The following is a 27,779-nucleotide window of genomic DNA, read 5'->3' as shown; positions in this document are numbered from 1 at the left end:
CACACACACACAGGCACACGCACACACACACTCCAATACATATACACACACACGCACACACTGACTCTTGCACACATATACTGCACACACACACACACACAGGCACACACACACATACACACACACACACACAGGAACACACGCTCACACACACACACACCCATACATATACACACACACTGGCACACACACATAGACACTGTGCGCACACACATATACATGCACACACACACACACACACACACACACACAGGCACACACACATAGGCACTGTGCACACACACATATACACACACATGCACACACACACACAGGCGCACACACACACACACACACACATACACATAGGCACTGTGCATAGGCTGCACTGTTGAATGTAGAGGAAGGGATGTTTGAGATATTTAAACCTGTCAGCTGCCAAGGCCATATGAGCTCAGTGATGATATCATTCCCTGCTGATCTCACCTGACTGGCTGCTCTTCCTGTGCCCTGTTCACTGTGAGATCAGCCGGTTCGCTCCTGGGTCAGATGAGATAAGAGCTGGATGCAGGTCAGAAATAAACCATGGCTCTCATTTAAACCGTGGAGTGTGGAAGTGGTTATATCCACACACAAACATGAAAGGAAGGGAGAGGAATCCCAGTTACACCACCAGCACTAAATCAGAAGCCGGATAAGGAGAATTTTGCAGGCTCACAGACTCCCCCTGCTGGTGAACTGAAAAACAACATGCTAAGGCCAGAATTGTCCTGCCAGGAAACAGACTAATCATCCCAAACTGCAAAACATAAAATCTACATTAAATGTCTTCTTCTCATTTTAATTTTAACGATGTCTTTGTTGTGTGTTCATCAGAATTTTGAAGTTCTGATGTTTTGCTTTGTTTATACATAGTGGATACAGCATTCATATTTACAGACAACACAAGAATTCATTTGAAGCCGTTTAGGCAGAATTACTGCTGCCATACGTGTCTGCATTAACTGGCATTAAAGCAGGCTTATCATTGGAACAGATGAAGCTGAGGAAGGAATGCTTGGAAATAGTTGTTGTGGCCCTGTTGCTATGGAGACGGTTGCTGAAGAAGGTAAATCAGTCTCTCCCCTCTGACCTCTATTGACCTGTTTAATAATACTAAGTGTGTGTGTGTGTGTGTGTGTGTGCACGCTCTGTGTGTGAGTGCATGCCCTGTGTGCGTGCGTGTCAACATATTCCACCCTGAAATAAACGTTTGGGGTGTTTGGACCTCCTTCCGGTAGGGGCAACAGAGAGGGTCGCAGTGTTGCGGACGTTGTACCCCGTGGGCTCGCCCTCTTGGTTGTTGTCGACGTGTTTCTGCTGTCGGAGGTTCGCGTACTTCCTGGTTATGCATTCGGGATATGTGCGAAACTGAGTGGTCTTCTTAGTATCGGCGATTCAGTTATCGAGTTAAATGACAATAAACATCTTCCATCAGCAAAGGGACCGATAAACCTGTCAGCGACTCGTCCTGTGGGGACACATTTGAACTATGGCTGCCGCCTGTGACACAGGCGAAAGCGGGGCTGGGCTGTGATTATGTGTTTGGAAAAAGTTTTCGTTCGAAAACGATGAGTTGAATTAATGTGTTTGCAAAAAAAGAGAAAGATATTTAGCCAGCTGATCTGGTGGAAGCTCATTAGTTTGTAGCAAACGAAAATATTTCACTTCCTAACTCGCCAACCGCCGTGATGGGTGGTGTTTGTGTTTTTCTGAGCGAAGCGCCACGTCATTAGTTTCCGAAGGACACCCGCTGAATTTGGCTGGATTAAAATTCGCCATACAGTCTGCATCTAAGGTTTCCCAGCCTCATAGCTGCCCGACATCGAAAGTTCAGCAAATACGAGAGCGCGAATTTTAACAGCAAGATGACGGCGTCTAACTGGGGTCTGATCATGAACGTGGTCAACAGCATCGTAGGAGTGAGCGTGCTAACGATGCCCTTCTGCTTTAAGCAGGTACGGTACCCTAACCCTAACGATGCTCTCTTGCTTTAAGCAGGTACGGTATATTGTGGGGTTGATTGTGATTCAGCTGCCCGTGTTTGTGGGGCGCTTACTTGCTCGCTACCCCGCGTCAAGACCGTGAAATCTGGTGCATGGAAAGCCAACCGCAGGCAATGGCTCGCCACTTTCCATATCCTGGCGCGGAACACGCTGTCGTGGGGAAATGCATAAAAAAACCCAGCCCGCTATCGATTGCAGGGCTAAAAACCCAGCGACCCCAGGCAGTGGCGGCTAGGCTGACCCTGCACCGAGGCTGTCTTATCCCTGTAGTAAAGACATATGACAGCGCACAGATGAAAGTGTTTTAGCCGACCGTTGCGTGTTACTGGTTATTTTGGTAGCTAAGCTAGCTAAAAGCACCGTGTTTACTTAAGTTGTTTTATAGTTTAGGAACAGTCTGGGTTGTGTTCTGAGTACCGAGAAAGACGCACACGAGCTGGCCTGGCGGTGAGTCGGTGTCTTACTGATGATGGTTCTCCCTTGTCTTCCCCGTGTCTCGCGCTGGGGCCGCAGTGTGGCATCGCGCTGGGTACGCTGCTGCTCTTCTTCTGTTCGTGGATGACGCACCAGTCTTGCATGTTCCTCGTGCACTCCGCCAGCAGCAGCAAGCGCCGGACCTATGCGGGACTGGGTGAGGCCACGCGCCCCCTGACATCACTCTGGTGTTGTTTTATGGTGCTAGCAGGCTAACCTGTTGCTTGGAGACCGTTTCCAGATCTTGTCATTCTTCTTGAAACTGAGATAAATTGCTAAATGTGAGGACTGTCCCGTGTTTTGAATGTCGGTTTGTAATTCCAGCCTTCCATGCTTATGGGAAAGCAGGAAAAGCTCTTGTAGAAACAAGGTGAGTATTTTTTACATCATTTTACATCTGTAATTGTTTTCACACTGTATTATTCTTACTAATACCATGTTATTGAAATTAACTCATGTGTTAACTGGTGTAGTTACACAGTATCGCAGTCTTTGCTGAAGGCTGCAGTATGATTGGTCTGATGCTCAGTGTGTTTTCTCTGTCTGCAGTATGATTGGTCTGGTGCTCAGTGTGTTTTATCTGTCTGCAGTATGATTGGTCTGATGCTCAGTGTGTTTTCTCTGTCTGCAGTATGATTGGTCTGGTGCTCAGTGTGTTTTCTCTGTGTGCAGTATGATTGGTTTGGTGCTCTGTGTGTTTTCTCTGTCTGCGGTATGATTGGTTTGATGCTCAGTGTGTTTTCTCTGTCTGCAGTATGATTGGTCTGGTGCTCAGTGTGTTTTCTCTGTCTGCAGTATGATTGGTCTGGTGCTCAGTGTGTTTTCTCTGTCTGCAGTAAGATTGGTCTGATGCCCAGTGGGTTTTCTCTGTCTGCAGTATGATTGGCTTGATGCTTGGAACCTGCATCGCCTTTTACGTTGTCATCGCTGATCTGGGCTCCAACTTTTTTGCTCAGCTGCTGGGTCTTCAGGTAGGTTTCTCTCTCTCTGTTTCACGCACACACACTCACAAGCAAGCACACATACACACACACACAGTTGATCCAGGTGCAGGTAAAGTAAAGCTGTGGGCAAACTGGTTTGACTGGTGAGAGGCCCAATCACACACTCCGCAGCAGCAGCTCTGGTCTATCCATCAGTCACCTATTTTGGACTCTGCCCCCTGCCCATCCGTCACCTCCACTGGACTCCGCCCCCTTTCCATCAGTCACCCCCACTGGACTCCGCCCCCTTTCCATCAGTCACCCCCACTGGACTCCGCCCCCTGTCACAACAGATTGTTTACAGTAAATAAAAGGGCAGTTTTACTGTGTGCAGAACCTGAAGGGTTTTATAGGAGCTGGGAGAGTGGAAGACTGCAGGTGACCACCAGTCTTCTGCTGTCTGTTTAGTGTGAGTTATGCACACCTGTTGAGGATGTTTAGTGTTTGCTGTATAAACAGTACAGAGAAATATTGCAGTGATTATTATTATTATTACCACTTACTATTCATTCCTTTCTGGTGACTTACAGAGCTCATATTTTGCACACATCCATTTAAGTGAGTATTTACCTGATGCAGCTCAGGTGAGTTAGCCTCTCAGGTGAGTTAGCTGCACAGGTGAGTCGGCTTCACAGGTGAGTTAGCCGCTCGGGTGAGTTAGCTGCACAGGTGAGTTAGCCGCTCAGGTGAGTTAGTCTCTCAGTGAGGCAGTCGCTCAGGTGACTTAGCCTCTCGGGTGAGTTAGCCGCGCAGGTGAGGCAGCAGGTAATGAAGCCCTGCCCTTTGCTTATGTGACATGCGGTGGGCGTGTCCTCCTGTTGCTGTGCAGGTGACGGGCAGTTTCCGGGTGCTGCTGCTCATCGCCGTGTCGCTGTTCATCGTGCTGCCGCTCAGCCTGCAGAGGAACATGATGTCATCCATCCAGTCCTTCTCCGCCATGGCGCTCATCTTCTACACCCTCTTCATGTTTGTGGTGAGCAGTTCTCCTCCGCGCCAGCAGGGGGCAGCACCAGGGCACATGGACAATGAAGCAAGAGTCCAACACGCACCTTTTCTCTGTGTCACGGCCTGAATGCTGTGCCGTCTTGCCCCTAAAAAAAAAAAAAATTCTCCACAGTTTTATGTTGTAGATTTGTTGTGGTGAAGAGCCCTGTGAGAGATGGAGATGGAGATGAAGATGATGGTTCCTCCTGCTAATCATTGAACTTGTCATTTCAGCATCCAGACCAAAGCAGTCAAACCTGGCAGGCTGGTCTGTAGATGAGGTCTGAGGTTCATACGTGCATGTCCGTGATCAGCCTCAGTACTGCCTGTCTCAGGGCTTTGGCTGAAGATGGTGAAGGCTTATTTCAGTAGAAAGTTCAAATGAAAATTCCTCTTGTTTTGTGGTGCTTTCCCCCCCACTAACTAACCTACACCTGAGCACAGATAGTTTTGTGCTGTTTGCTTGTGGTCGGCTGTAGTTTGTGGTGGTTGCTTGTGGCAGGCTGTAGTTTGAGCTGGTTGCTTGTGGCAGGCTGTAGTTTGTGCTGGTTGCTTGTGGCAGGTTGTAGTCTGAGCAGGTTGCTTGTGGCAGGTTGTAGTTTGAGCTGTTTGCTTGTGGTTGGCTGTAGTTTGTGCTGTTTGCTTGTGGTCGGCTGTAGTTTGTGCTGTTTGCTTGTGGTCGGCTGTAGTTTGTGCTGTTTGCTTGTGGCAGGCTGTAGTTTGAGATGTTTGCTTGTGGCAGGTTGTAGTCTGAGCTGGTTGCTTGTGGCAGGCTGTAGTCTGAGCTGTTTGCTTGTGGCAGGATGTAGTTTGTGCTGTTTGTTGTGCCAGTCTAGTCTGAGCTGTTTGCTTGTGGCAGGATGTAGTTTGTGCTGTTTGTTGTGCCAGTCTGTAGTCTGAGCTGGTTGCTTGTGGCAGGTTGTAGTTTGTGCTGTTTGTTGTGGAAGTCTGTAGTCTGAGCTGGTTGCTTGTGGCAGGTTGTAGTTTGTGCTGTTTGTTGTGGCAGTCTGTAGTCTGAGCTGGTTGCTTGTGGCAGGTTGTAGTTTGTGCTGTTTGTTGTGGAAGTCTGTAGTCTGAGCTGTTTGCTTGTGGCAGGCTGTAGTCTGAGCTGGTTGCTTGTGGCAGGCTGTAGTCTGAGCAGGTTGCTTGTGGCAGGATGTAGTTTGTGCTGTTTGTTGTGGCAGGCTGTAGTTTGAGCTGGTTGCTTGTGGCAGGCTGTAGTCTGAGCTGGTTGCTTGTGGCAGGCTGTAGTTTGTGCAGGTTGCTTGTGGCAGGCTGTAGTTTGTGCCGTTTTCTTGTGCCTGGTTGTAGTCTGAGCTGGTTGCTTGTGGCAGACTGTAGCTTGTGCTGTTTGCTTGTGGCAGGCTGTAGTTTGTGCTGGTTGCTTGTGGAAGGCTGTAGTTTGTGCTGGTTGCTTGTGGCAGGTTGTAGATTGTTGTTAGTATTCGTTTGTGCTGTTGGGCTCTGCTCTGTTGGAGTTTGTGGTCTGCAGTCCCAGGGTTAAATCTGGTTAAATTCAGAGATACCACAGAACGGGGTGGGAGGATGGCGGGGACGGGGGTGAGTATAGAAACAGCACCTGGCTCATGCCCCCTCCACTCACCTGTTACAACACCAGCTACCTTACTGGCCCTACAGGATCCGGAATCAGCTGCTGTCCATCCAGCCTCTAACGGCCTCTAACTCTGTGATAGGGTAGCCTCTCTCTGGACTAGAGTCTGGTCTCTAACTCTGTCTGTGATTAAGGAGCCTCTCTCTGGAGTAGAGTCTGGCCTCTAACAGCCTCTAACTCTGTCTGTGGTAAAGGAGCCTCTCTCTGGAGTAGAGTCTGGCATCTAACTCTGTCTGTGATAGAGGAGCCTCTCTCTGGAGTAGAGTCGGGCCTCTAACAGCCTCTAACTCTGTCTGTGGTAAAGGAGCCTCTCTCTGGAGTAGAGTCGGGCCTCTAACAGCCTCTAACTCTGTCTGTGATTAAGGAGCCTCTCTCTGGAGTAGAGTCGGGCCTCTAACAGCCTCTAGCGGTTGACTCTAACGGTGTGTGATGTGTTTCCCTCCCTCTCCGTCATGCTGCTTCTAGATAGTGTTGTCGTCTCTGCGTTACGGCTTTGTGAGTGGCTCCTGGGTGGAGCGTGTCAACCTGTGGCGCATGTCGGGCGTCATTCAGTGCCTGCCCATTATCGCTACCACCTTCTGCTGCCACCCGTAAGTACAGAGAGCCACAGGCACAGCGCCCCCTACCTGCAGAACCAGCACAGTGCGGTCTGGTCCCATCGGTCTGTGTCTGCATGCTTGTGTGTGTGTGTGTGTGTGTGTGTGTGTATACGCGCGCGTGTGCGCGCGTTACTGTCCATTTCATTTCAGCATTCTTTCAGCGGCTGAGGGTGGGACTTGTGGACCTGGAGGTGGAGTTTATAGTTGGGGGCGGGGCTAAAGAGGGACAGGCCAGCAGTTATGGGAGTCTCACTTTGATTGAGCTGTTAACTCCTCCCCCTCCTGCCACTCCGCTTCCCCCCCAAAGCCATGTCCCTGTACAAGATCATGTTTCCTCCATCTTTAAACCTCTGTGAATGCGGTGTACTCCCAAATTCCTCTCCAGTCCGTCGTTTACGCTCGTGTGCATGCCCGGGGGGTTCCCAAACTGTCCTTTCTTTCCCTCCACCCCACCCCCTCCAAAGATCCCACTTCCTAAATTTGGGTGCGCTCGGTCCTGTTGTGGTCACACCTTTATTTGCACACAGCAGGTGTCACTGTACACCCGTTCATGTGGGTTTAACCCTGGTGGGGGGTCGGGGGGGTTAGCAGGAGCGATTTTCTGAACTTCTCTTTCACTCTGAGACTCCTCCCCCTCTCCCTCCTGTCTCCCCGCCCCCTTTCTGATGGGCCCGGGCCTTGGGCCACGCCCCCTCCCCTGCGGGCTGACCTTTGACCCTGCCGCTCTCCCCTGACCGCAGATGGTGCTGTCCTCTTTCAAACATGGCCTCCTCAGTGGCCAGTGGACGGGGCGGGTCAGGCTGCTGCGCTGGGACGGGCTGTTTCGCTGTCTGCCCATCTGTGGCATGGCGTTCGCCTGTCAGTCGTAAGTACGCCCTGGTTTCCTCTTCCTGTTCCTGAGCGGCGTGGCCGGGGGGGTGGGGGAGTCTCGCTGCTGGCTCGGGTTCTTGGCCGTTCTTCCCTGCTGATCCCTTTCTCTGGGGGGGGTGTTTTTTTGGGTTAAAGTACACCTGGCCCCCTTTGGCTTTTAGCTTTATTCTACACTGAAGCCCCGCCTCTTTCCACTGTGTTCTGACCTGAAGCCCCGCCTCTTTCCACTGTGTTCTGACCTGAAGCCCTGCCTCTTTTTACTGTGTTCTGACCTGAAGCCCCGCCTCTTTCCACTGTGTTCTGAACTGAAGCCCCGCCTCTGTCCACTGTATTCTGACCTGAAGCCCCGCCCCTTTCCACTGTGTTCTGACCTGAAGCCCCACCTTCAATTGGAGTTTGATTCTGTTTTGGTTGTTGAACTATTTGGACTGTAGAAGATAATGATATGTCTCTAAATTGTTTTATAATAGCGATAGATACATTCGTTTTTGTTTTGTAATAGTGGTAGATCTGTTTTTTTTGTTTTATAACAGCTTTAAATCCTTTTGTTTTTGTTTTACAATAGTGGTAGATCCATTTGGTTTTGTTATACTCCCAGTCGACGTAGATGTGTTTTTTGTTGTTTTCTAATAGCGGTAGATCCGTTTGAGTGCTTTTCACACAACATTCTTTTAGGTTCTGACCTCCAATTTTACCTTCTGGCGTAGTGAGATTTAACTGCTCTGTTAAACGGCACTCTCTCAATTGTGATGTGCATCGATCTCAAACACCTTCTCTCTAATATCATGTGCATCGATCTCAAACACCATCTCTCTATTATCATGTGCATCGATCTCAAACATCATCTCTTAATTGTGATGTGTATCGATCTCAAACTCCATCTCTCAATTATCATGTGCATCGATCTCAAACACCATCTCTCAATTGTGATGTGCATCGATCTCAAATACCATCTCTCAATTATGATGTGCATCGATCTCAAACACCATCTCTCTAATATCATGTGCATTGATCTCAAACACCATCTCTCAATTGTGATGTGCATCGCTCTCAAATACATCTTCATATCAGGCATCATCAACACATTTAATATCATGTGCATCATCTCAAACACCATCTCTCTAATATCATGTGCTCGATTCAAACACCTCTCTAATTCATGTGCATCGATCTCAAACACCATCTCTCTAATATCATGTGCATTGATCTCAAACACCATCTCTCTAATATCATGTGCATCGATCTCAAACACCATCTCTCTAATATCATGTGCATTGATGTCAAACACTCTCTCCAACATAATCTCAAATGCTGTTCTCTCTCTAATATTAATCATACATTTGCTTTCTCTAAATTCATAATAATTTTAATCTCATACACTGTACTCTCTAATATTATAAACCTCAAACGCTACTCTCTGTCATATCATCAATCTCACTGCTCTCTATTATTATTCATCTTAAATGTTGCTTTCTTTAATGTCGTAGTGTCATTAATCTCAAATGCTGGTCTCTTTAATAACATCAATTTCAAATGCTGCCCTTTAATATCGTAATATCACCATTAATATCTCAAGCACTGCTGTCAGTGAAATTATGTGCAAGTAAACATTTCCGTTTAATAAATGTTCATGCAGCTGGATGTTTACTGAAGTAATTCGGGTTAAGTGTTGCACCCCTCCTCGGACTCAGTCGCGACCCTACAGTAAGTCCGGTGGAGAAAGGTGGCGCTCCTCTGTGCGCGGGAAGCTGAGTGTGCACTTTCTGAGTGCTTGGAAAGAGGGGGAGGAGCCTCCCAGGCATGAATGTGAGAGGGGGAGGGGCCTCCCAGGCATCACTGAGAGGGGGAGGGGCCTCCCAGGATGGAATCTGAGAGGGGGAGGGGCCCCCCGGCATGAATCTGAGAGGGGGAGGAGCCTCCCAGGCATGAATCTGAGAGGGGGAGGGGCCTCCCAGGGTGGAATCTGAGAGTGGGAGGGGCCTCCCAGGCATGACTGAGAGTGGGAGGGGCCTCCCAGGCATGACTGAGTGGGGGAGGGGCCTTCCAGGGTGGAATATGAGAGGGGGAGGGGCTATTCTGGGTACAGGGTGGAGAGGAGGTTTGGGTGTCTTGGTGATGGTCAGCTCTTCTCTGAGAAAACAGAGAACATCCCTCCCCATCTCTTTTCCATACCTCCATCTCTCCTTTATCTCTCATCTTTCCTCCATCCCTTCTCCCCTTTCCACTCAGCATTTACTTCTCTTATCACTTCCAGTCTTTGTGCCATGGCTGAATTTGTGTGTCTCTGTGTTCATGGTTTGACTTTCCATTGAAATCCTTCTGAATGCAGAATCCATCTTTCTTTCCGAACCTGTAAGAGTATTACACTGGGCACATGAAATGCTGGGGTCTTGTGCTACACTGCCACACTGCAAATGCTGCCTTCTGTTCAGCTTCTTATCGTGATATGATCAATATGGTGCAGTAACCATGCCCTTGGCCTTACTGCACCATATTGGGTACCCAGTGTGATACTCTTGTGTGTGTGTGTGTGTGTGTGTGTGTGTGTGTGTGTGTGTGTGTGTGTGTGTGTGTGTGTGTGTGTGAAATGTAAATGTATGGTTGGTAATGGATGAGGGCTTTAAGGCAGGTGAAAGTGAAGGTGAGGGCCTTAGGACAGGTAAAGGTGAGTGCTTTAGGACAGGTGAAGGGGAGGACTTTAGGACAGGTGAAGGTCAGGGCTTTAGGACAGGTGAAGGTGAGGTGAAGGGGAGGACTTTAGGACAGGTAAAGGTGAGGGCTGTAGGACAGGTAAAGGTGAGGGCTGTAGGACAGGTAATGGTGAGGTTAAGGTGAGGGCTTTACGACAGGTAAAGGTGAGTGCTTTAGGACAGGTGAAGGGGAGGACTTTAGGACAGGTAAAGGTCAGGGCTTTAGGACAGGTGAAGGTGAGGTGAAGGGGAGGACTTTAGGACAGGTAAAGGACAGGTAAAGGGGAGGGCTTTAGGACAGGTAAAGGTGAGGGCTGTAGGACAGGTAATGGTGAGGTTAAGGTGAGGGCTTTAGGACAGGTAAAGGTGAGAGCTTTAGGACAGGTAAAGGTGAGGACTTTAGGACAGGTGAAAATCGATGCTTTTCTCTGGATTTACAGGCAGGTGTTACCCACCTACGACAGCCTGGATGAGCCATCAGTCAAGAGAATGAGCACCATCTTCACCTCCTCCCTCAACGTGGTCACCACCTTCTACATCACGGTGAGCCCCACAGAGCCTGCTGCTACAGAGAGGGTGCACTGTTCCCTTCTGTCTGTCTCTCTGCAGAGCCTGCTGCTACAGAGAGGGGGCGCTGTTCCCTTCTGTCTGTCTCTCTGCAGAGCCTGCTGCTACAGAGAGGGGGCGCTGTTCCCTTCTGTCTGTCTCTCTGCAGAGCCTGCTGCTACAGAGAGGGGGCGCTGTTCCCTTCTGTCTGTCTCTCTGCTGCCATGTGTTTCTCTGAGTGGCAGTGTTGTAGAACTCCAGGGGTTTAATGCAGCCAAAATGAGCCCAAATCAGGTTCAGCAGCAGCACAGATCATAGGGGGTGGGGGGCACAGATCATAGAGGTGGGGGACACAGATCATGGGGGTGGGGGGCACAGATCATAGAGGTGGGGGACACAGATCATGGGGGTGGGGGGGCACAGATCATGGGGGTGGGGGGCTGGTGCCTGAACACGAGGCATTCTCTCTAAGCCTTAAGCTGGCAGTATACTTAGTAAGAAGCAAGAACTTCAGGATTGAGAACCACCGGCGAACATGTCCACGAACACCGTTGTCGGTATACTCAGTGAGAATACAGAACCGTTTAATGTCACTCCACACCGCTGGGGCGTGAATAATTACGAATAATTACAAGGCAGCTATTAACTGGGGCTGGAATCTCGCCCAGACCCCCGTCTCGCAGCTACATGGATGTATAAAGAGAAGGGCTATGCGAGATCACAACACAAAACAAAAAGTTTAAAGTGTTTAAACTGGCTTTAGTTTATCTAGCTATGCAAAAGAAGAAGAAAAAGCGAAGGAGATGGTATGTTCGCCCTCTAAATCAGAGTAGGACGGAGAATGGAGAGTTTTGCCTGTACATTCGGCAAATGCGGAGTTTAGACGAGGGGGTCCGCTTTCTCTTACTTCCGAATGTGTGCTAGGCGTTTTGATGACTTGCTGAAACTAGTAGCACCATTCATCAAACATGCAGGAACTCACAGAAATCCCATCTCTACAGAAGAGAGATTGGCATTGACTCTCCGTACAAGCATGTGAAGTCTGCCCTCTGAACTCTCAACCGTGACGTAACCAACCATGTGATATTTCGACCAATAGCTGAGAGGGGGAGGTCGGAGAACAAGAAAGAAGTTTTCCAAAAGTTCTCCCTGGAGGCCGTCGCACACTGCACCGTGAGAACACACAACACCGCGTCTTTTTGTTCTTCAGTTGTTCTCATTGCTTCGTTTTGCTTAAGAAGTTCTACTTCTTATGAAGTATACTGCCTACTTTACTCAGTGTAGTATAGCGCTAAAGGCTCTGGGCTTGTTACTCAGTGTAGTATAGCGGTTAAGGCTGTGGGCTTGTTACTCAGTGTAGTATAGCGGTTAAGGCTGTGGGCTTGTTACTCAGTGTAGCATAGCACTAAAGGCTCTGGGCTTGTTACTCAGTGTAGCATAGCGCTAAAGGCTCTGGGCTTGTTACTCAGTGTAGCATAGCGCTAAAGGCTCTGGGCTTGTTACTCAGTGTAGCATAGCGCTAAAGGCTCTAGGCTTGTTACTCAGTGTAGCATAGTGCTAAAGACTCTGGGCTTGTTACTCAGTGTAGCATAGCACTAAAGGCTCTGCCTACTTTACTCAGTGTAGCATAGCGCTAAAGGCTCTGGGCTTGTTACTCAGTGTAGCATAGCGCTAAAGGCTCTAGGCTTGTTACTCAGTGTAGCATAGCGCTAAAGGCTCTGGGCTTGTTACTCAGTGTAGCATAGCGCTAAAGGCTCTGGGCTTGTTACTCAGTGTAGCATAGCGCTAAAGGCTCTGGGCTTGTTACTCAGTGTAGCATAGCGGTTAAGGCTCTGGGCTTGTTACTCAGTGTAGCATAGCGGTTAAGGCTGTGGGCTTGTTACTCAGTGTAGCATAGCGCTAAAGGCTCTGGGCTTGTTACTCAGTGTAGCATAGCGCTAAAGGCTCTGCCTACTTTAGAATGAAGGACACGGTGGTGCTAACATGGGTACACTCAGAGGAGTAACACACACACAGCACTGATGTCTTTCTCTGTTCCTCTCCCCGTTCTCTCTCTCCCCCTGTTCTCTCTCTCTGTCTCTCCCCCCCATTTTCTCTCTCTCCTCCTGTTCTCTCTCTCTCTCTCTCTCTCTCCCCCTGTTCTCTCTCTCTCTCTGTCTCTCTCCCCCTGTTCTCGCTCTCTCTCCCCCCTGTTCTCTCTCTCTCTGTCTCTCTCCCCCGTTCTCTCTCTCTCTGTCTCTCTCCCCCGTTCTCTCTCTGTCTCCCTCCCTCCCTCCCTACAGGTGGGCTTTTTCGGCTACGTTAGCTTCACGGATGACATTGCGGGGAACGTGCTGATGAACTTCCCCTCTAACCCGGTGACAGGGATGATCCGCGTGGGCTTCATGATGTCTGTGGCTGTGGGCTTTCCCATGATGATTCTGCCCTGTCGCCAGGCCATCAACACCATGCTGTTCGAGCAGCAGGTGAGCCTGGCCACGCCCCTTCCTTGGCCACGCCCTTCCCTATCCACGCCCACACAGCTACGCGGGCTGTCCTCTCACCACTGCTGGTGCCATTTTCTGAGATGTTTTAGTGCTCACTGCTTACAGGTGCAGCATGCAGACCTGGAGCTGAAGCAGACTGATGATGTAATGTGTGTTTGTGTGGGAGGCTGTATTAACTGTTTTATGGTAAATAGGGATGTAGGTTGATGATGTAATGTGTGTTTGTGTGGGAGGCTGTATTAAGTGTTTTACGGTAAAAGCAGGGGATGCAGACTGATGATGTAAGTGTTTGGGTGGGAGGCTGTATTAAGTGTTTGACGGTAAAAGGAGGGGATGCAGACTGATGATGTAAGTGTTTGGGTGGGAGGCTGTATTAAGTGTTTTACGGTAAAAGGAGGGGATGCAGACTGATGATGTAAGTGTTTGGGTGGGATGGACTGGGCGATCAGAGTAAACTTGCATGCCATCTGACACTGCCATGTCCCACCTCACTGTCAGTTAACCTGTTGGTGGTTTGCTCCCTCTCTCTTCCTCTCCTTCCCTCCATCTCCCTCTCCCTCCCTCCCTCTCTCTCGTAGCAGAAGGATGGGACGTTTGCTGCGGGAGGGTACATGCCTCCGTTGCGGTTCAAGATGATCACCCTCTGCATCGTCTTTGGCACCATGCTGGGTGGAATCCTTATTCCTAACGGTCAGTGTGTGTGTGCATGCGTGCGTGCATGTGCATGTCCTCAGTGCATGAGTGTGTGTGTGCGTGTACGTGTTCTGTGTGTGAGTGGAAAGCGTGTGTATGCGTGCGTGTGTGTGCGCGTGCGCATGTGTTTTTGTGCGCGTGTGTGTGTGTGTGTGTGTGCGCATGTGTTCTTGTGCGTGTTTGCGTGTAAGATTGTTTCACATGCTTGTCTTCCTGTGGTCGGCTGCAGACTGAAGCTGTGTGTCTGTTAGCAGGATCTGGTCTGTCCCCATAATTACAGATGTCGTCTTACTGCATGCGGTACTTTGAGTTCACTAACAGTTAGTCTGGGGGAAGAGGGGTTGGGAATATTCCTGAGAGGAATATTATGGAATGTCTTCTTTCCAGGACAGAAAGCCCATTCCAGGTTCCTCTCCTGTTGGTTTAAATGGGTGATGAATCTGATTGGAGAGTGTGTGTAGGTGGGGACAGACATAGTCCAGCCCTGAGCAGTGTGGGGCGTGGCAGTGCGAGGTGGGGCGGAGTGGGGCGTGGCAGTGCGAGGTGGGGCGGGTTTTGGGCGGAGTGGGGCGTGGCAGTGCGAGGTGGGGCGGAGTGGGGCGTGGCAGTGCGAGGCGGGGCGGAGTGGGGCGTGGCAGTGCGAGGTGGGGCGGAGTGGGGCGTGGCAGTGCGAGGCGGGGCGGAGTGGGGCGTGGCAGTGCGAGGTGGGGCGGGTTTTGGGCGGAGTGGGGCGTGGCAGTGCGAGGTGGGGCGGAGTGGGGCGTGGCAGTGCGAGGTGGGGCGGAGTGGGGCGTGGCAGTGCGAGGTGGGGCGGAGTGGGGCGTGGCAGTGCGAGGTGGGGCGGAGTGGGGCGTGGCAGTGCGAGGTGGGGCGGAGTGGGGCGTGGCAGTGCGAGGTGGGGCGGGTTTTGGGCGGAGTGGGGCGTGGCAGTGCGAGGCGGGGCGGGTCCTGGGTGGGTCTCATGCCTGCGTGTCCATGGTGTGTTTTCAGTGGAGACCATCCTGGGACTGACAGGCGCCACCATGGGGAGCCTGATCTGCTTCATCTGCCCCGCCCTCATCTACAGGAAGATCCAGAAGAGCCGATTCACTGCTCAGGTGATTCCTTACATAGAGTGTGTAGTCATGGAGAGTGAGTAGTCATGGAGAGCGCGTAGTCATGGAGAGCGCGTAGTCATGGAGAGTGTGTAGTCATGGAGAGCGCGTAGTCATGGAGAGTGTGTAGCTTTGGGGAGCGCGTAGTCATGGAGAGTGCGTAGTCATGGAGAGCGCGTAGTCATGGAGAGTGCGTAGTCATGGAGAGTGTGTAGCTTTGGGGAGCGCGTAGTCATGGAGAGTGCGTAGTCATGGAGAGTGCGTAGCTCTGGGGAGCACGTAGTCATGGAGAGTGCGTAGTCATGGAGAGTGTGTAGCTTTGGGGAGCGCGTAGTCATGGAGAGTGTATAGTCATGGAGAGTGCGTAGTCATGGAGAGTGTGTAGTCATGGAGAGCGTGTAGTCATGGAGAGTGCGTAGTCATGGAGAGCGCGTAGTCATGGAGAGCGCGTAGTCATGGAGAGTGTGTAGTCATGGAGAGTGTAGCTTTGGGGAGCGCGTAGTCATGGAGAGTGTGTAGCTTTGGGGAGCGCGTAGTCATGGAGAGTGTAGCTCTGGAGAGTGCGTAGTCATGGAGAGCGCGTAGCTTTGGGGTGCGCATAGTCATGGAGAGTGCGTAGTCATGGAGAGTGTGTAGCTCTGGGGGAGCGCGTAGTCACGGAGAGTGTGTAGCTTTGGGGAGCGCGTAGTCATGGAGAGTGTAGCTCTGGAGAGTGCGTAGTCATGGAGAGCGCGTAGCTTTGGGGTGCGCGTAGTCATGGAGAGTGCGTAGTCATGGAGATGTGTAGCTCTGGGGAGCGCATAGTCATGGAGAGTGTGTAGCTCTGGGGAGCGCGTAGTCATGGAGAGTGTGTAGCTCTGGGGAGCGCGTAGTCATGGAGAGTGTGTAGTCATGGAGAGTGTGTAGTCATGGAGAGTGCGTAGTCATGCAGAGTGTGTAGCTCTGGGGAGCGCGTAGTCATGGAGAGTGCATAATCATGGAGAGTGCGTAGTGGTCTCTTCACCCTGCTGATATGCCTGTTTCTCTCTGTCCATCTGTCCGTCCGTCTCTCTGTCTCTCTGTCTGTCTGTCTGTCTGTAGCTGGTGCTGTGGGTTGGCCTCGGTATCCTGCTCATCAGTACCTTCACCACCGTTTCCTTGTCAACCGGCGATCCCCCCAAAGTCCAGCCCCCTCCCGCTCCTGCCAATAACCAAATGGACAAGGACTCTCTTCCTAATGTCCCAGGTACTGTGTGTGCGTGTGTGTGTGTGCGTGCGTGCGTGCCGCGTGCAAGCGTATGTTTGTGTCTCAATAGTTCTCTACATGTATGTGTTTGGTATGGTGGGGACATCCTTCTTGAAGTGTTTTTAAATTTGTTAACTTTGTTGAACCACTGCAAAACTCTTCAGAACCCTGCAGAACCCTTCAGAGCCCCCACAGAACCCTACAGAACCCCTGCAGAACCCTGTAGAACCCCATTTGATCCATTCAGAACCCTACAGAAACCCTTACAAACCCCTGCAGAACCCTACAGAACCCTGACGAACACATGCAGATCCCTACAGAACCCTGTAGAACCCCATCCAATCCCTTCAGAGCCCTTCAGAAACCATTAAGAAACCATGCAGAACTCTGGAGAACCTTTGTGTGTATGTATGTGTTTGGTACTGTGGAAACATCCTTATCAAAGTGTTTTGAACTTTGTTGAACCACTGCAGGACCTTTCATAATCCCTGCAGAACTCTGTAGAACCATTCAGGACCCTGCAGAACCTTTCAAAACCCCTGCAGAACCTTTCAGAACCCCTGCAGAACCTTTCAGAACCCCATGCAGACCCTGCTTTACCGGTAGAGCTGTAAAGTGAGCATTGCTGTCTTGTGAGGTCATTAAACCATGTGCTCTGCTGCCATCTGCTGGCCGTACCTATTTAATACAGACCACCTGCTACTCCCGTATGACCCAGTCAAGTTTTACCTGACTGAATCTTCTGTTCTAATGTGGTTCTCTTTCGGTTCGGGTTTGACCCAGTTCTCTCTCGGTTGGGGTTTGACCCGGTTCTGCTCGTGACCCGGTTCTCTCTCGGCAGTGGAGAAGCCGGCGCTGGTGCCGGACGTGGCGGTTCAGGCAGGGAATCCTGGGGGGGCTGGGCGACCTGTGGGCTGGGAGCCGGCAGAACCCCCCCAGATCAAAGGCCCCGTGGAGATACCCAAGAAGGAGGAGAACGTACAACTGGACCGACCCAATGCAGGTGATACCACACACCCAGAACCCCACACACACACACACACACGCCCAGAACCACACACCCAGAACAACACACACACACAAACACACACCAAACACACACACCCAGACACACCACACACACACCCAGAACCACACACACACACACCCAGAACTACACACCCAGAACCACACACACACACACACCAGAACTACACACACACACACCCAGAACCACACACACACCACGAAACTACACACACCCCAGAACCCACCCACACACACACCAGAACACACACACCAGAACCCCAACACACACACACACCCCCAGAACTACACACATACACACCCAGAACCACACACACACACCCAGAACAACACACACACACACACCCAGAACCACACACACCCAGAACTACACACACACACCCAGAACCAGACACCCAGAACTACACACACCCAGAACCATACACACACACACCCAGAACCATACACCCAGAACTACACACACCCAGAACCACACACACACACCCAGAACTACACACACACACACCCAGAACCACACACCCAGAACTACACACACACACACACACACCCAGAACCACACACCCAGAACTACACACACATGCACCCAGAACCACACGCACACAGAAGCACACGCACACAGAACTACACACACACACCCAGAACTACACACACACACTTTCAGAGCCACACACCCAGAACTACACACACATGCACCCAGAACCACACACACTCAGAACCCCACACACACACCCAGAAACACACACCCAGAACTACACACACACACCCAGAACCACACACACAGAACTACACACACGCACCCAGAGCCACACCCACACCCAGAACCACACACCCAGAACCACACACACACACACACCCAGAACTACACACACACACACCCAGAACTACACACACACACACACACCCAGAACTACACACACATGCACCCAGAACCACACACACCCAGAACCACACGCACACAGAACCAGACACACCCAGAACTACACACACACACTCCCAGAGCCACACACACCCAGAACCACACACACACCCAGAACCACACACACACACTCCCAGAGCCACACACCCAGAACTACACACACATGCACCCAGAACCACACACACCCAAAACCCCACACACACACCCAGGACCCCACACACACACCCAGAACCACACACACCTAGAACCACACACCCAGAACTACACACACACACCCAGAGCCACACACACCCAGAACCACACACCCAGAACTACACACACATGCACCCAGAACCACACACACCCAGAACTCCACACACACACCCAGAACCACACACTCAGAACTACACACATATTGTGAGTTAACGTAGCATTCCAGGCCAACTGGAGCCAAAAGGTTTGCACCTTGAATGCCGACGTGACTTCACTGTGTGGCAGCCGGTCAGTGATTGGCTCAGAGCCTTACAGGCATGTGACTCCGCCTCTTCAGGTGTAGCAGTGCCCGACGGAGAGGCACATCGTCATGAGCCTCCCATCCCCCACGACAAGGTGATGGTGGACGAGAAGAAGGACCAGGAGGAGCTGCAGGAGGAAGTGAAGCCTCCTGCACAGGAAGAGGAGTTGTCTGAGCAGGGGGCGGGGAAACCACAGGAAGCCCAGAATAAGGGTGGGGAGGTGGGGGAGGAGTCACAAGGGAAGAGGGAGGTGGGCCAAGTGGCTGAGAAGGCTAATGAGGTGATGGAGAAACCAGCTCCAGTCAATGAGAAGAAGGAGAAGCCGCCTTACAAGGACCTGGACAACCCTCCTGCTGACAAAGAGGTGCATGCTGGGAAGGCTGAACATGTCAGGGCGAAGTCTGAGGAGATCCCTGAACAGCCTGTTGGGAAACGTGAGTCTGGTTTAGGGGTGCAGTAATGTGATTGCTGTGCTGGTTTAGGGGTGCACTAATGTGCTGGTTTAGGGGTGCAGTAATGTGATTGTTGCTGTGGTTTAGGGGACCCCCCCCTGGCACCCCAGGAGGAGAAGGCGGTGCAGCCTGAGGCACCCCAGGAGCCCAAAGAGCGGAAGAGCCTGGAAGCCAAAGACACCGGCGCCGAAGACAAGATGGAAGGTGAGGAATGTGAGTGAGAGTGAGAGTGAAAGCATGGGCTGTGCTACTCGGTAAGCGGACTCAAGTGTGTAAGAGGCTGGGGCTGGTGTAATGCTGGTGATGTAATTGTTGCTGAATGGCTGTGTGGTACTCAGTGTGTAAGGGCTGTGCTGGTACTCAGTGTGTAAGGCTGTGGCTGTGTAGCTAGATGTGTGTTATGGTAATGCTGTGCTGGTACTCAGTGTGTAATGGCTGTGCTGGTACTAAGTGTGTAATGGCTATGCTGGTACTAAGTGTGTAATGGCTGCTGGTAGTCAGTGTGTGATGGCTGTGCTGGTACTCAGTGTGTAATGGATGTGCTGGTATTCAGTGTGTAATGTCTGTGCTGATACTCAGTGTGTAATGGCTGTGCTAGTACTCAGTGTGTAGGCCATTGACCATCATGTGCAGACATGGTAAGAGGATCTGGAGAGGCATGCAGTTCTCACTCCTTTAAAGCATTCTCCTCCCTGCCTCTCTCCTTCCGTCCCTTTCTCTCTCCTTCCATCCCTTCCTCTTTCCTTCCCTCCCTCTCTCTTTCTGTTGCTCTCTGCTCTCCTGCCGGCTTTGCGCTGGATCTGTGCTGCAGTGATTAAAAAGCTGGTTGCAGGTACGAGCCTCTCTTTCTCTGGTTTCTGCTTTCCATTCTTCAGTACAGCACTTAATACTGGGCGTTACATGTTACATACGTGTTAAGTGTAATGTACCTCAATAGGCTGGGCGTAACATCAGTGAAACATTCTCAGTGTAATGTGCTAGGAGTAACACTCAGTGTGACATGCTCAGTGTAACATGCTCAGTGTAACATGCTCAGTATACTGTTTGTTACGTGCAGCACGTTACACTGAGCTGAGAGTAACGCTTAGTGTGACATGCCCAGTGTAACATGCTCAGTGTTACATGCCCAGCGTAACATGCCCAATGTAACATGCTCAGTATATGTAACGTACAGCAGGGAGTAATGCTCAGTCTCTGTTCGTCCTGGCAGAGGGGCAGTTGGACCACGCTGTGCTTCTGCAGGTCATTAAGGAACAGCAGGAGCAGCAGAAGAGGCTTCTGGATCAGCACGAGAAACTGCTCGCCGTGATCGAAGAACAGCACAAAGAGATCCACCAGGATCAGCACCCTGCAGGTGCACATATACTACATATACACTACACACAGTCACACACTACACACACACTACACGCAGTCACACACTACACATACACTGCACACAGTCACATAGACTACATACACTACACACAGTCACACACATCACACAGTCACACACTACACATACACTGCACACACACTACACTCAGTCACACACTACACATACACTGCACACCGTCACATAGACTACATACACTACACACAGTCACACACACTACACATACACTGCACACCGTCACATAGACTACATACACTACACACAGTCACACACACTACACATACACTGCACACCGTCACATAGACTACATACACCACACACAGTCACACACACTTACACATACACTACACACACACTACACTCAGTCACACACTACACATACACTGCACACACACACCATCACACATACACATACACCACACGTACTACACATACACTACACAGTCACACTCACATAACCCGGGCTACAACATACACTACACACGTCACTGTACATACAGGCTGCAAAACTACACTCAACACAAAACTAACACACACACATTCACACACTCTGCACGTGTCTAGGCGTGATGTGAGTGTGTTTGCAGTGGATATGACTGTGTTTAGGGGTGGATGTGACTGTGTGTAGGGGTGGATGTGCTGTTTAGCGGTGGATGTGGATGTGACTGGGGTGGTTGTGAATGTGTTTGGGGTGGATGTGACTATTTAGGGGTGGATGTGACTGTTTTCAGGAGTGGATGTGACTGTGTTTGGGGTGGATGTGGATGTGACTGTTTTTAGGGGTGGATGTGACTGGGGTGGATGTAACTGTGTTTGGGGTGGATGTGACTGTTTAGGGGTGGATGTGACTGTGTTTGAGGTGGGTGTGACTGTTTTCAGGGGTGGATGTGACTGTGTTTGGGGTGGATGTGACTGTTTTTAGGTGTGGTTGAGACTGTTTGGGGTGGATGTGACTGTGTTTAGGGTGGATGTGACTGTTTGGGGTGGATGTGGATATGGATGTGACTGTTTAGGGGTGGATGTAACTGTCTGGGGTGGATGTGACTGTTTGAGGTGATTGTGACTGTGTTTAGGCTGGATGCGACTGTGTTTAGGGGTGGATATGACTGTGTTTAGGGGTGGATGTGACTGTGTTTGGGGTGGATGTGGATCTGACTGAGTTTGGGGTGGACGTGACTGTGTTTAGGGGTGGATGTGACTGTGTTTGGGGTGGATATGACTTTGTTTTGGGTGGATGTGATTGTGTTTGGGGTGGATGTGGATCTGACTGTGTTTGGGGTGGACGTGACTGTGTTTAGGGGTGGATGTGACTGTGTTTGGGGTGGATGTGGGTCTGATTGTGTTTGGGGTGGACGTGATTGTGTTTAGGGGTGGATGTGACCGTAACTGTGTTTGGGGTGGATGTGGATGTGACTGTTTGGGGTGGATGTGACTGTGCTCTGTGTGGTTTTCTCAGTTGTGGCCCCTGATGCAGTGGGGGTGGAGAAGACAGGCCAGGGGCCCTTGGATGGAGCTGTGGGAGGCCAGGGGCCAGCGCTGGACTCTGAGCACCAGGACGGGGGCCCCCAAAATGCCGCCGCCGCTGCCGAACCCCACAGGCCAGTGAAGGGGAGCGTCGCCCAGCATGGAGGGAACGCCGCAGGGGAGGGGCCCCCGAAGGTGGCGCAGCCTCACGCAGATTCCCAAGATGCCCGTCAGCGGGCCAAGGACAGCAAAGAAGGAATGGGCGTGGCCAAGCAGGATCTGAATGCTGGGGGGGTGGGAGCCAGGGGGGTCCCGCTGGGGGGCAAGGAGGCTGTGGATTCTGAGCGGGACAAGGAGGGCCCCGCCCACTCAAAACCCCAGCAGGAGGGGGGGCCAGGTGGGGCAGGTCCAGAACAGGACCCGGAGAAGGAGAGAATCGAAAAGGAGGTGAAGGCCAGAGTGGAGAAAGAGAGGATAGAGAGAGAGAAGAAAGCCAGAGCACAGAAAGACAGGGTAGAGAAAGAAAAGCAGGAAAAGGAGAGGTTGGAGAAAGAGAAAGTAGAGAAGGAAAAGTTGGAGAGAGAGGAGAAGGAAAAGGTAGAGAGAGAGAGGGAGGAGAAGATGGAGAGAGAGAGGGAGAAGGCTGGGCGGGAGAAGGTGGGGGAGAAGAGGAAGGGGGTGGAGCAGAGAGAGGGGGCGGAGCAGAGAGAAGGGGCGGCACAGTCAGCCATTGAGATTGAGGCTCAGGAGGTTAAGAATAAGGCTGGGGCAGGGCCAGGAGTGGGGGCGGGGCCAGAGGCGGGGCTGGGGGCGGGGCTAGAACCAGCACACTTGAAGAAGGGGGGGCGGGACCTGAAGGAGGATGGGGTGGTCCCTCAGCAGGAAGTGGGTGTTGCCGGGGGTGGGGTTGCGGGCCGGGGGCAGGGCCTGGATGCGGGCGGGGCACAGGGTAACGGGCGGCCGGGAGAGATGGACCTGAAGCGGAGGAAACGGGCGCTGGTGGGCGGGGCTGAAGGGGCGGGGCTAACAGGACTGCAGCCCCTGCCAGACCTGCAGGCTGCTCTGGAGGCCCAGCTCCTGGGGGGGGCGCTAGTGCACACCCGGCAGATCAAAGAAGCTCCAGAGCCTGAGAGAGAGAGATAACACTCCACCATACCTAGAAAGCACCTCCCCTGCTAACCACCGCCTCACAGAAGCGCCATGTCCCAGTTTCTGAACAGTGACTCTACTCTCTGTGATGTCATTTATATTGTGTCCTGTCACGGTCCTCTTAGGCACTTCTTTGGTTCCCATTTTTCTTCTGATTGCTCACTGTTGGCTCAGAGGGGTGGGGCTTAAACCAGTGAGGCCCGAGCTAACCAATCAGAAGCACACGCTGAAGTGTCACACCAAAAGGAGGACTTCCCCCTTTCCACCTGAGCCTGAGGCACCCTGAGGTTTCCACGAGTGGGAATTGGATCCCCCAAATTTGAGAATTACCACATTCCCATGCGTGTGCATGTGTGCAACATGCCCCTGTACCCCCTCTTTCAGACCCTTATCTGCCCCTGTACCCCCCCCCCCCCTTTCAGACCATTATCTGCCCCTGTACCCCCCTTTCAGACCCTTATCTGCCCCTGTACCCACCCCTTTAGACCATTATCTGCCCCTGCACCCCCTCTTTCAGACCCTTATCTGCCCCTGCACCCCTCTTTCAGACCCTTATCTGCCCCTGCACCCCTATTTCAGACCCTTATCTGCCCCTGACCCCCTTTCAGACCCTTATCTGCCCCTGACCCCCCTTTCAGACCCTTATCTGCCCCTGTACCCCCCTTCAGACCATTATCTGCCCCTGTACCCCCTCTTTCAGACCCTTATCTGCCCCTGTACCCCCCTTCAGACCATTATCTGCCCCTGTACCCCCTTTCAGACCCTTATCTGCCCCTGTACCCCCCCTTCTGACCATTATCTGCCCCTGTACCCCCCTTCAGGCTTATCTGCCCCTGTACCCCCTTTCAGACCATTATCTGCCCCTGTACCCCCCTTTCAGACCATTATCTGCCCCTGTACCCCCCTTTCAGACCATTATCTGCCCCTGTACCCCCTCTTTTTGTACCCTGTTTATTGTGCTCTCACCTTGTAGGCCTTATATGAACAGCACATTGCTGTATGGACACCCCATACACCAGCACGTCATACTGTAGCCCTCGTACATGACTCCTGTAATACGGCCTTGTGTTTGTGCTGTGACCAGCTCCTGGACACGTACTCCGCAGGCCTTTCTGAAGTGCCCTTTGACCTGACTGCCTGTGTCTGCCGTTCCCTCTGGGCCTCTGTCTCTCTCCCTGCTGGGTCCTCTCGCACGGGACACGCTGGGAGTGATCTCATTACGGAATGCTGAGTGCGGCTGGCACAGAGCTGGAATGTGTGTCTGCACCTGAGATTCGGGAAGTCACCGTATCTCCCTTTACGACCCTGTCTATTTAATATAAATTTCTCTTTTGTGTACATTGTGTTTCCCAATGTAATGTAAACAGTGTATTTGAAAATGTTCCTGAACATATTCACACAGTCGGGGTGGTAGCCTGTTTCTCCCGGTGCTTCTTTGAGGAAGCCGTTTTGCCTCCGCTTATGTTTTTAGGAGAGTAGCCCGGAGGTGGAGCCCTGGGGAGGGTGGAGACGCACCCTTTAGGGACACGGTCCCGCCTCCTGGAACACTGTGCATTCTGTTCTCAGAGTCCTTCTTCCTCAGTGCCTTCCGCGCGTTTCCTGTGCTTCAGGGACTGAAGCCACAAGCTTGTTACTGCGCTGTCCTACGAAAGCCTGCCACCGTGTGGCTCGGCCCTGAACTGCAGCGAAGTGAGCGGCGTTGCTTGCGCGTCTGTTGCTTGGAAACGCTGCATAGGTGTGTTCATAGGGTAGAAAGCCAGTTATGATTTTATGGGACCCGAGTCAGCATTTTTTTTCTTAATTTTAAAATTCCCGAAACCATAAAGTACCTTTTTTTTGTAATATTTAAAACTTTCCCACATGTAAGGAAAGAGAGTGAGAGAGAAAGAAAAACAGTCTCTGGGAGTTACATGTCCATGGCCCATGTCAGAGCCCTGTTCAGAGGGAGCGGCCCTTACCCTGGCTGCAGGGCTGGCCCCGGGCCTACCTGGTCTCCACTGAAAGGGACCAAATGCTTTGCACAAGAATACAATCAAAGGAAGGTCCCTCGGTTTAGTTACACATATGGCAACATCAGCCATACCCATCTTCCACAGCCTCTCTCTGATCAGCCATGCCCATCTTCCACAGCCTCTCTCTGGCAACATCAGCCATGCCCATCTTCTACAGCCTTTCTCTGACACTGTGTGAAGAATGTTTCTTTCTTTCTGAGGGAATAGAAGTGTTAAATGTCCTGTAAAATAAACTGCATTGGGAAAAGCTTGGCTGCAAGTTTGATTTTTGCACATTTCCACAAAGCAGTAATGTGTTCTGTTGGTTGTTTTTGCTAAGGTGAGTTTCTCCAAATGACCATGAATTCAAACCTAGGCTTTACAATCGCACCCCTACAGTACATTGGCACTGATGCTCTATGACACAGTAACCACTGAGATCACGAAGGAGACCATAAAGGATTAAAGGACTGGCAATTTAGATGTCTTATGGGCGTCCTAAAGAAACAAGAACTCCACTAAATGTAAGAACTGTTCTATGGCATCCTAAAGAAACCTAAAGAAGTCCCTGTCACTGCCCAATCTGTACCAGCTGCCTGATTTGTACCGTGCATGCGTACGCTGCCTGAAGTGTACACCCATAAGTAAACATTACATTTTAGGTCAAGATGTCGTGGTGAGAAAGATAGTTACCTAACCAGCTAGTGAGAAAGATAAAGAGATCGCTAGCTTGCTAGCTAGGCAGAGAGAGAGAGATTTCTAGCTAGCTGTAGCCAGTGTATAAAACTGAACATGTTCGGGTGTCAATGTGACAGATTTCTCTATATCTAGCTAGCTAGTGAGATGTATCGAGATTGCCAGAGACCCCTGGAGGATAACACCAGAAATACAAGTTTAAATGCCAGCAGGTCACATGATCAAGACAAACTGATGCCTCTAATTATAAAGCAATTTATTTAGGTTCTGTTCACAAATCTCCTCTAAGCAACGCTTATTTCACACACACGTGGCTTTTCTAAGTCTAATATAGTCGTATGAATAAAACCTAAAGGCAGTTCATCCACACAGTGCACCTTTTTTAACAAATCTTCAGGCTATGCAGGATTTGTTGCATATGTTTATCCCCAATCGAACATGTCCCAAACATGCAAAGTCCTCAGAATGCTGAAGTCTGCCAGGTCTTGCAATGCCACCAGCCTCCAAGCGCAGAACGTGCGCGCACAGATTCAGAACTATACGCTGGCTGCCTGTTCGTCTGGATCTCAAACCCAAAGCAATGCACAGGGATTCAGAAACATACGCTGGCTGCCTGTTCATCTGGATCTCAAACCCAAAGCAACGCACAGAGATTTGAAGATTCCATGCCATCTGTTCTTAAATTGGAAGAGACAGGTGTCCGTGCCCAACACTCTTCGGTCCACAGTAGAGATCTACTTCCCACCTTTCTTTGCCTGATAGAGAGAGAAAAACCCATCAGCATGCCCATGACTGACCCTCACTGTCTCCTGTTTTCGGAAGTATCTTACCAGGGCTTCTAGCACAACTTGAAACACTAATATATAAGAAAATGCTTTGTTCATTGAAAATTCTAAACTTGTTCATTGTACTTTTTTCAATCTAACTACCGTCACATTGAATGTGGACATAGGCGTAGATTTCGGAGGGGATACGTCCCCCTCAATATTTAGAACACGTGCATTTGTCCCCCCAATAAAAACATGAAAGCATTTCCACCATAAATTGATGCAGAACAGGCACAAATTGGTGCATAAAAATTCACCAGAATGCAGTAAGTTAAGTGTTTCCTGGGAGAGGACCCCCAGCTTAATGTGTGTCCCCCAATGTTCAAACGAATCCTACGCCACTGCATGTGGAACATAATCTTTCAACATATTTTACAAAACTTAAGTAAATCAGGCAGGGCACTTAATACAAGAATACATTCATACAGTCACAATCTGTTTCATAATCAGACAAGAAAATGATATGAAACCTCAGCTGCCATTCAGCTAATTATCCAGATAAAATTCATGGTACAGTTCGTTAACTAATTGTTGAAAGGGATACCATCACACGTGATACCATTTTCTACAACGGATACCACTAGCAAATGCGCTGTAAAGACCAGCTGTGTGTCTGACCCTCCGGGGAAACACTGCGTATTTGGCAGCACTCCAGGACACTGACCGCGGTCACAAAACACCTCTTCAGGGCGTTGAACTCCGCGGCGCAGAGGTCTCTTCGCAGCTCCTGTTTGCTCTTGGTCGTGGCAGAGACGCATTTCCCGTACGCCGCCGCCTGCACCAAAAATCAGGACACGTAACTTTCACTGTGGAACTACGGCCGGGTTAATTCTGAACAATGATGGCTTACAACAAACACACACCTCTGTGCTGCACTGCGCGAACAGCTCCGGGAAGCGCAGCATTCTCTCGCGACTGCGAGTCCAAACGTTCGTCCCCGACATTTAAAAAAAATTGATAAACAGACAGATGCAGACGGTTAGATTTCGCCTTCTTCCCACTTAATGGGCAGCGCCATATTGTTGACCCTTGGCAATACTGGGCCCGCCTTCAAATATTATACAACGCCCTTGGTTGGTTTAAAACTACGTCGCTCTAAGAACCGGAAA

At 50.9% G+C, this 27,779-nt stretch overlaps 2 protein-coding genes and 1 long non-coding RNA gene across 7 annotated transcripts; 1 reads left to right on the top strand and 2 right to left on the bottom strand.

Annotated features, from left to right (window-relative positions):
• Nucleotides 1-1,295: 1,295 nt before the first annotated feature.
• slc38a10 (solute carrier family 38 member 10) lies at nt 1,296-23,548 on the top strand. 5 transcript variants are annotated; one of them, XM_064324923.1, is made up of 17 exons: nt 1,296-1,976; nt 2,538-2,655; nt 2,823-2,868; nt 3,376-3,469; nt 4,311-4,454; nt 7,417-7,541; nt 10,677-10,779; nt 13,065-13,247; nt 13,850-13,958; nt 14,952-15,058; nt 16,136-16,280; nt 17,122-17,283; nt 18,752-19,150; nt 19,256-19,372; nt 19,980-20,000; nt 20,379-20,522; nt 22,000-23,548. In XM_064324923.1, the coding sequence occupies exons 1-17, from the start codon at nt 1,887-1,889 to the stop codon at nt 23,148-23,150; spliced, it is 3,258 nt and encodes a 1,085-aa protein (XP_064180993.1). In that variant the 5' UTR covers nt 1,296-1,886; the 3' UTR covers nt 23,151-23,548. The 5 variants fall into 5 exon arrangements, with proteins under 5 accessions (XP_064180993.1, XP_064180994.1, XP_064180991.1 ...); XM_064324924.1 differs by having other exon boundaries at nt 13,847-13,958; nt 22,018-23,548; XM_064324921.1 differs by having other exon boundaries at nt 1,297-1,976; nt 13,847-13,958.
• Nucleotides 23,549-23,648: 100 nt separating this feature from the next.
• LOC135249461 (uncharacterized) lies at nt 23,649-24,373 on the bottom strand. Its single transcript, XR_010328679.1, has 3 exons — nt 24,103-24,373; nt 23,815-23,859; nt 23,649-23,726 (listed from the first exon to the last, which is right to left on the bottom strand). It is a non-coding gene; the product is annotated as an uncharacterized LOC135249461 (long non-coding RNA).
• A 1,711-nt stretch (nt 24,374-26,084) lies between these two features.
• Nucleotides 26,085-27,712, bottom strand: ndufaf8 (NADH:ubiquinone oxidoreductase complex assembly factor 8). The gene is made up of 3 exons (XM_064325110.1): nt 27,534-27,712; nt 27,335-27,445; nt 26,085-26,598 (listed from the first exon to the last, which is right to left on the bottom strand). The coding sequence occupies exons 1-3, from the start codon at nt 27,612-27,614 to the stop codon at nt 26,578-26,580; spliced, it is 213 nt and encodes a 70-aa protein (XP_064181180.1). The 5' UTR covers nt 27,615-27,712; the 3' UTR covers nt 26,085-26,577.
• Between the last annotated feature and the right edge of the window lie 67 nt (nt 27,713-27,779).

Source organism: Anguilla rostrata, chromosome 2, assembly GCF_018555375.3.
Source record: "Anguilla rostrata isolate EN2019 chromosome 2, ASM1855537v3, whole genome shotgun sequence".
NCBI classification, from domain to species: domain Eukaryota; kingdom Metazoa; phylum Chordata; class Actinopteri; order Anguilliformes; family Anguillidae; genus Anguilla; species Anguilla rostrata.
This window is presented reverse-complemented; position numbering and strand designations above follow the sequence as displayed.

Coding starts and splice junctions, on each gene's coding strand:
- ndufaf8 (XM_064325110.1), bottom strand. CDS start 27,614: ATGTCGGGGACGAACGTTTGGACTCGCAGTCGCGAGAGAATGCTGCGC. Junction 27,446..27,533: donor TCGCGCAGTGCAGCACAGAG/GTGTGTGTTTGT, acceptor TTTTTGGTGCAG/GCGGCGGCGTACGGGAAATG. Junction 26,599..27,334: donor AGAGGTGTTTTGTGACCGCG/GTCAGTGTCCTG, acceptor TCTCTCTATCAG/GCAAAGAAAGGTGGGAAGTA.
- slc38a10 (XM_064324921.1), top strand. CDS start 1,887: ATGACGGCGTCTAACTGGGGTCTGATCATGAACGTGGTCAACAGCATC. Junction 3,470..4,310: donor CTCAGCTGCTGGGTCTTCAG/GTAGGTTTCTCT, acceptor GTTGCTGTGCAG/GTGACGGGCAGTTTCCGGGT. Junction 19,151..19,255: donor TGAACAGCCTGTTGGGAAAC/GTGAGTCTGGTT, acceptor GCTGTGGTTTAG/GGGACCCCCCCCTGGCACCC.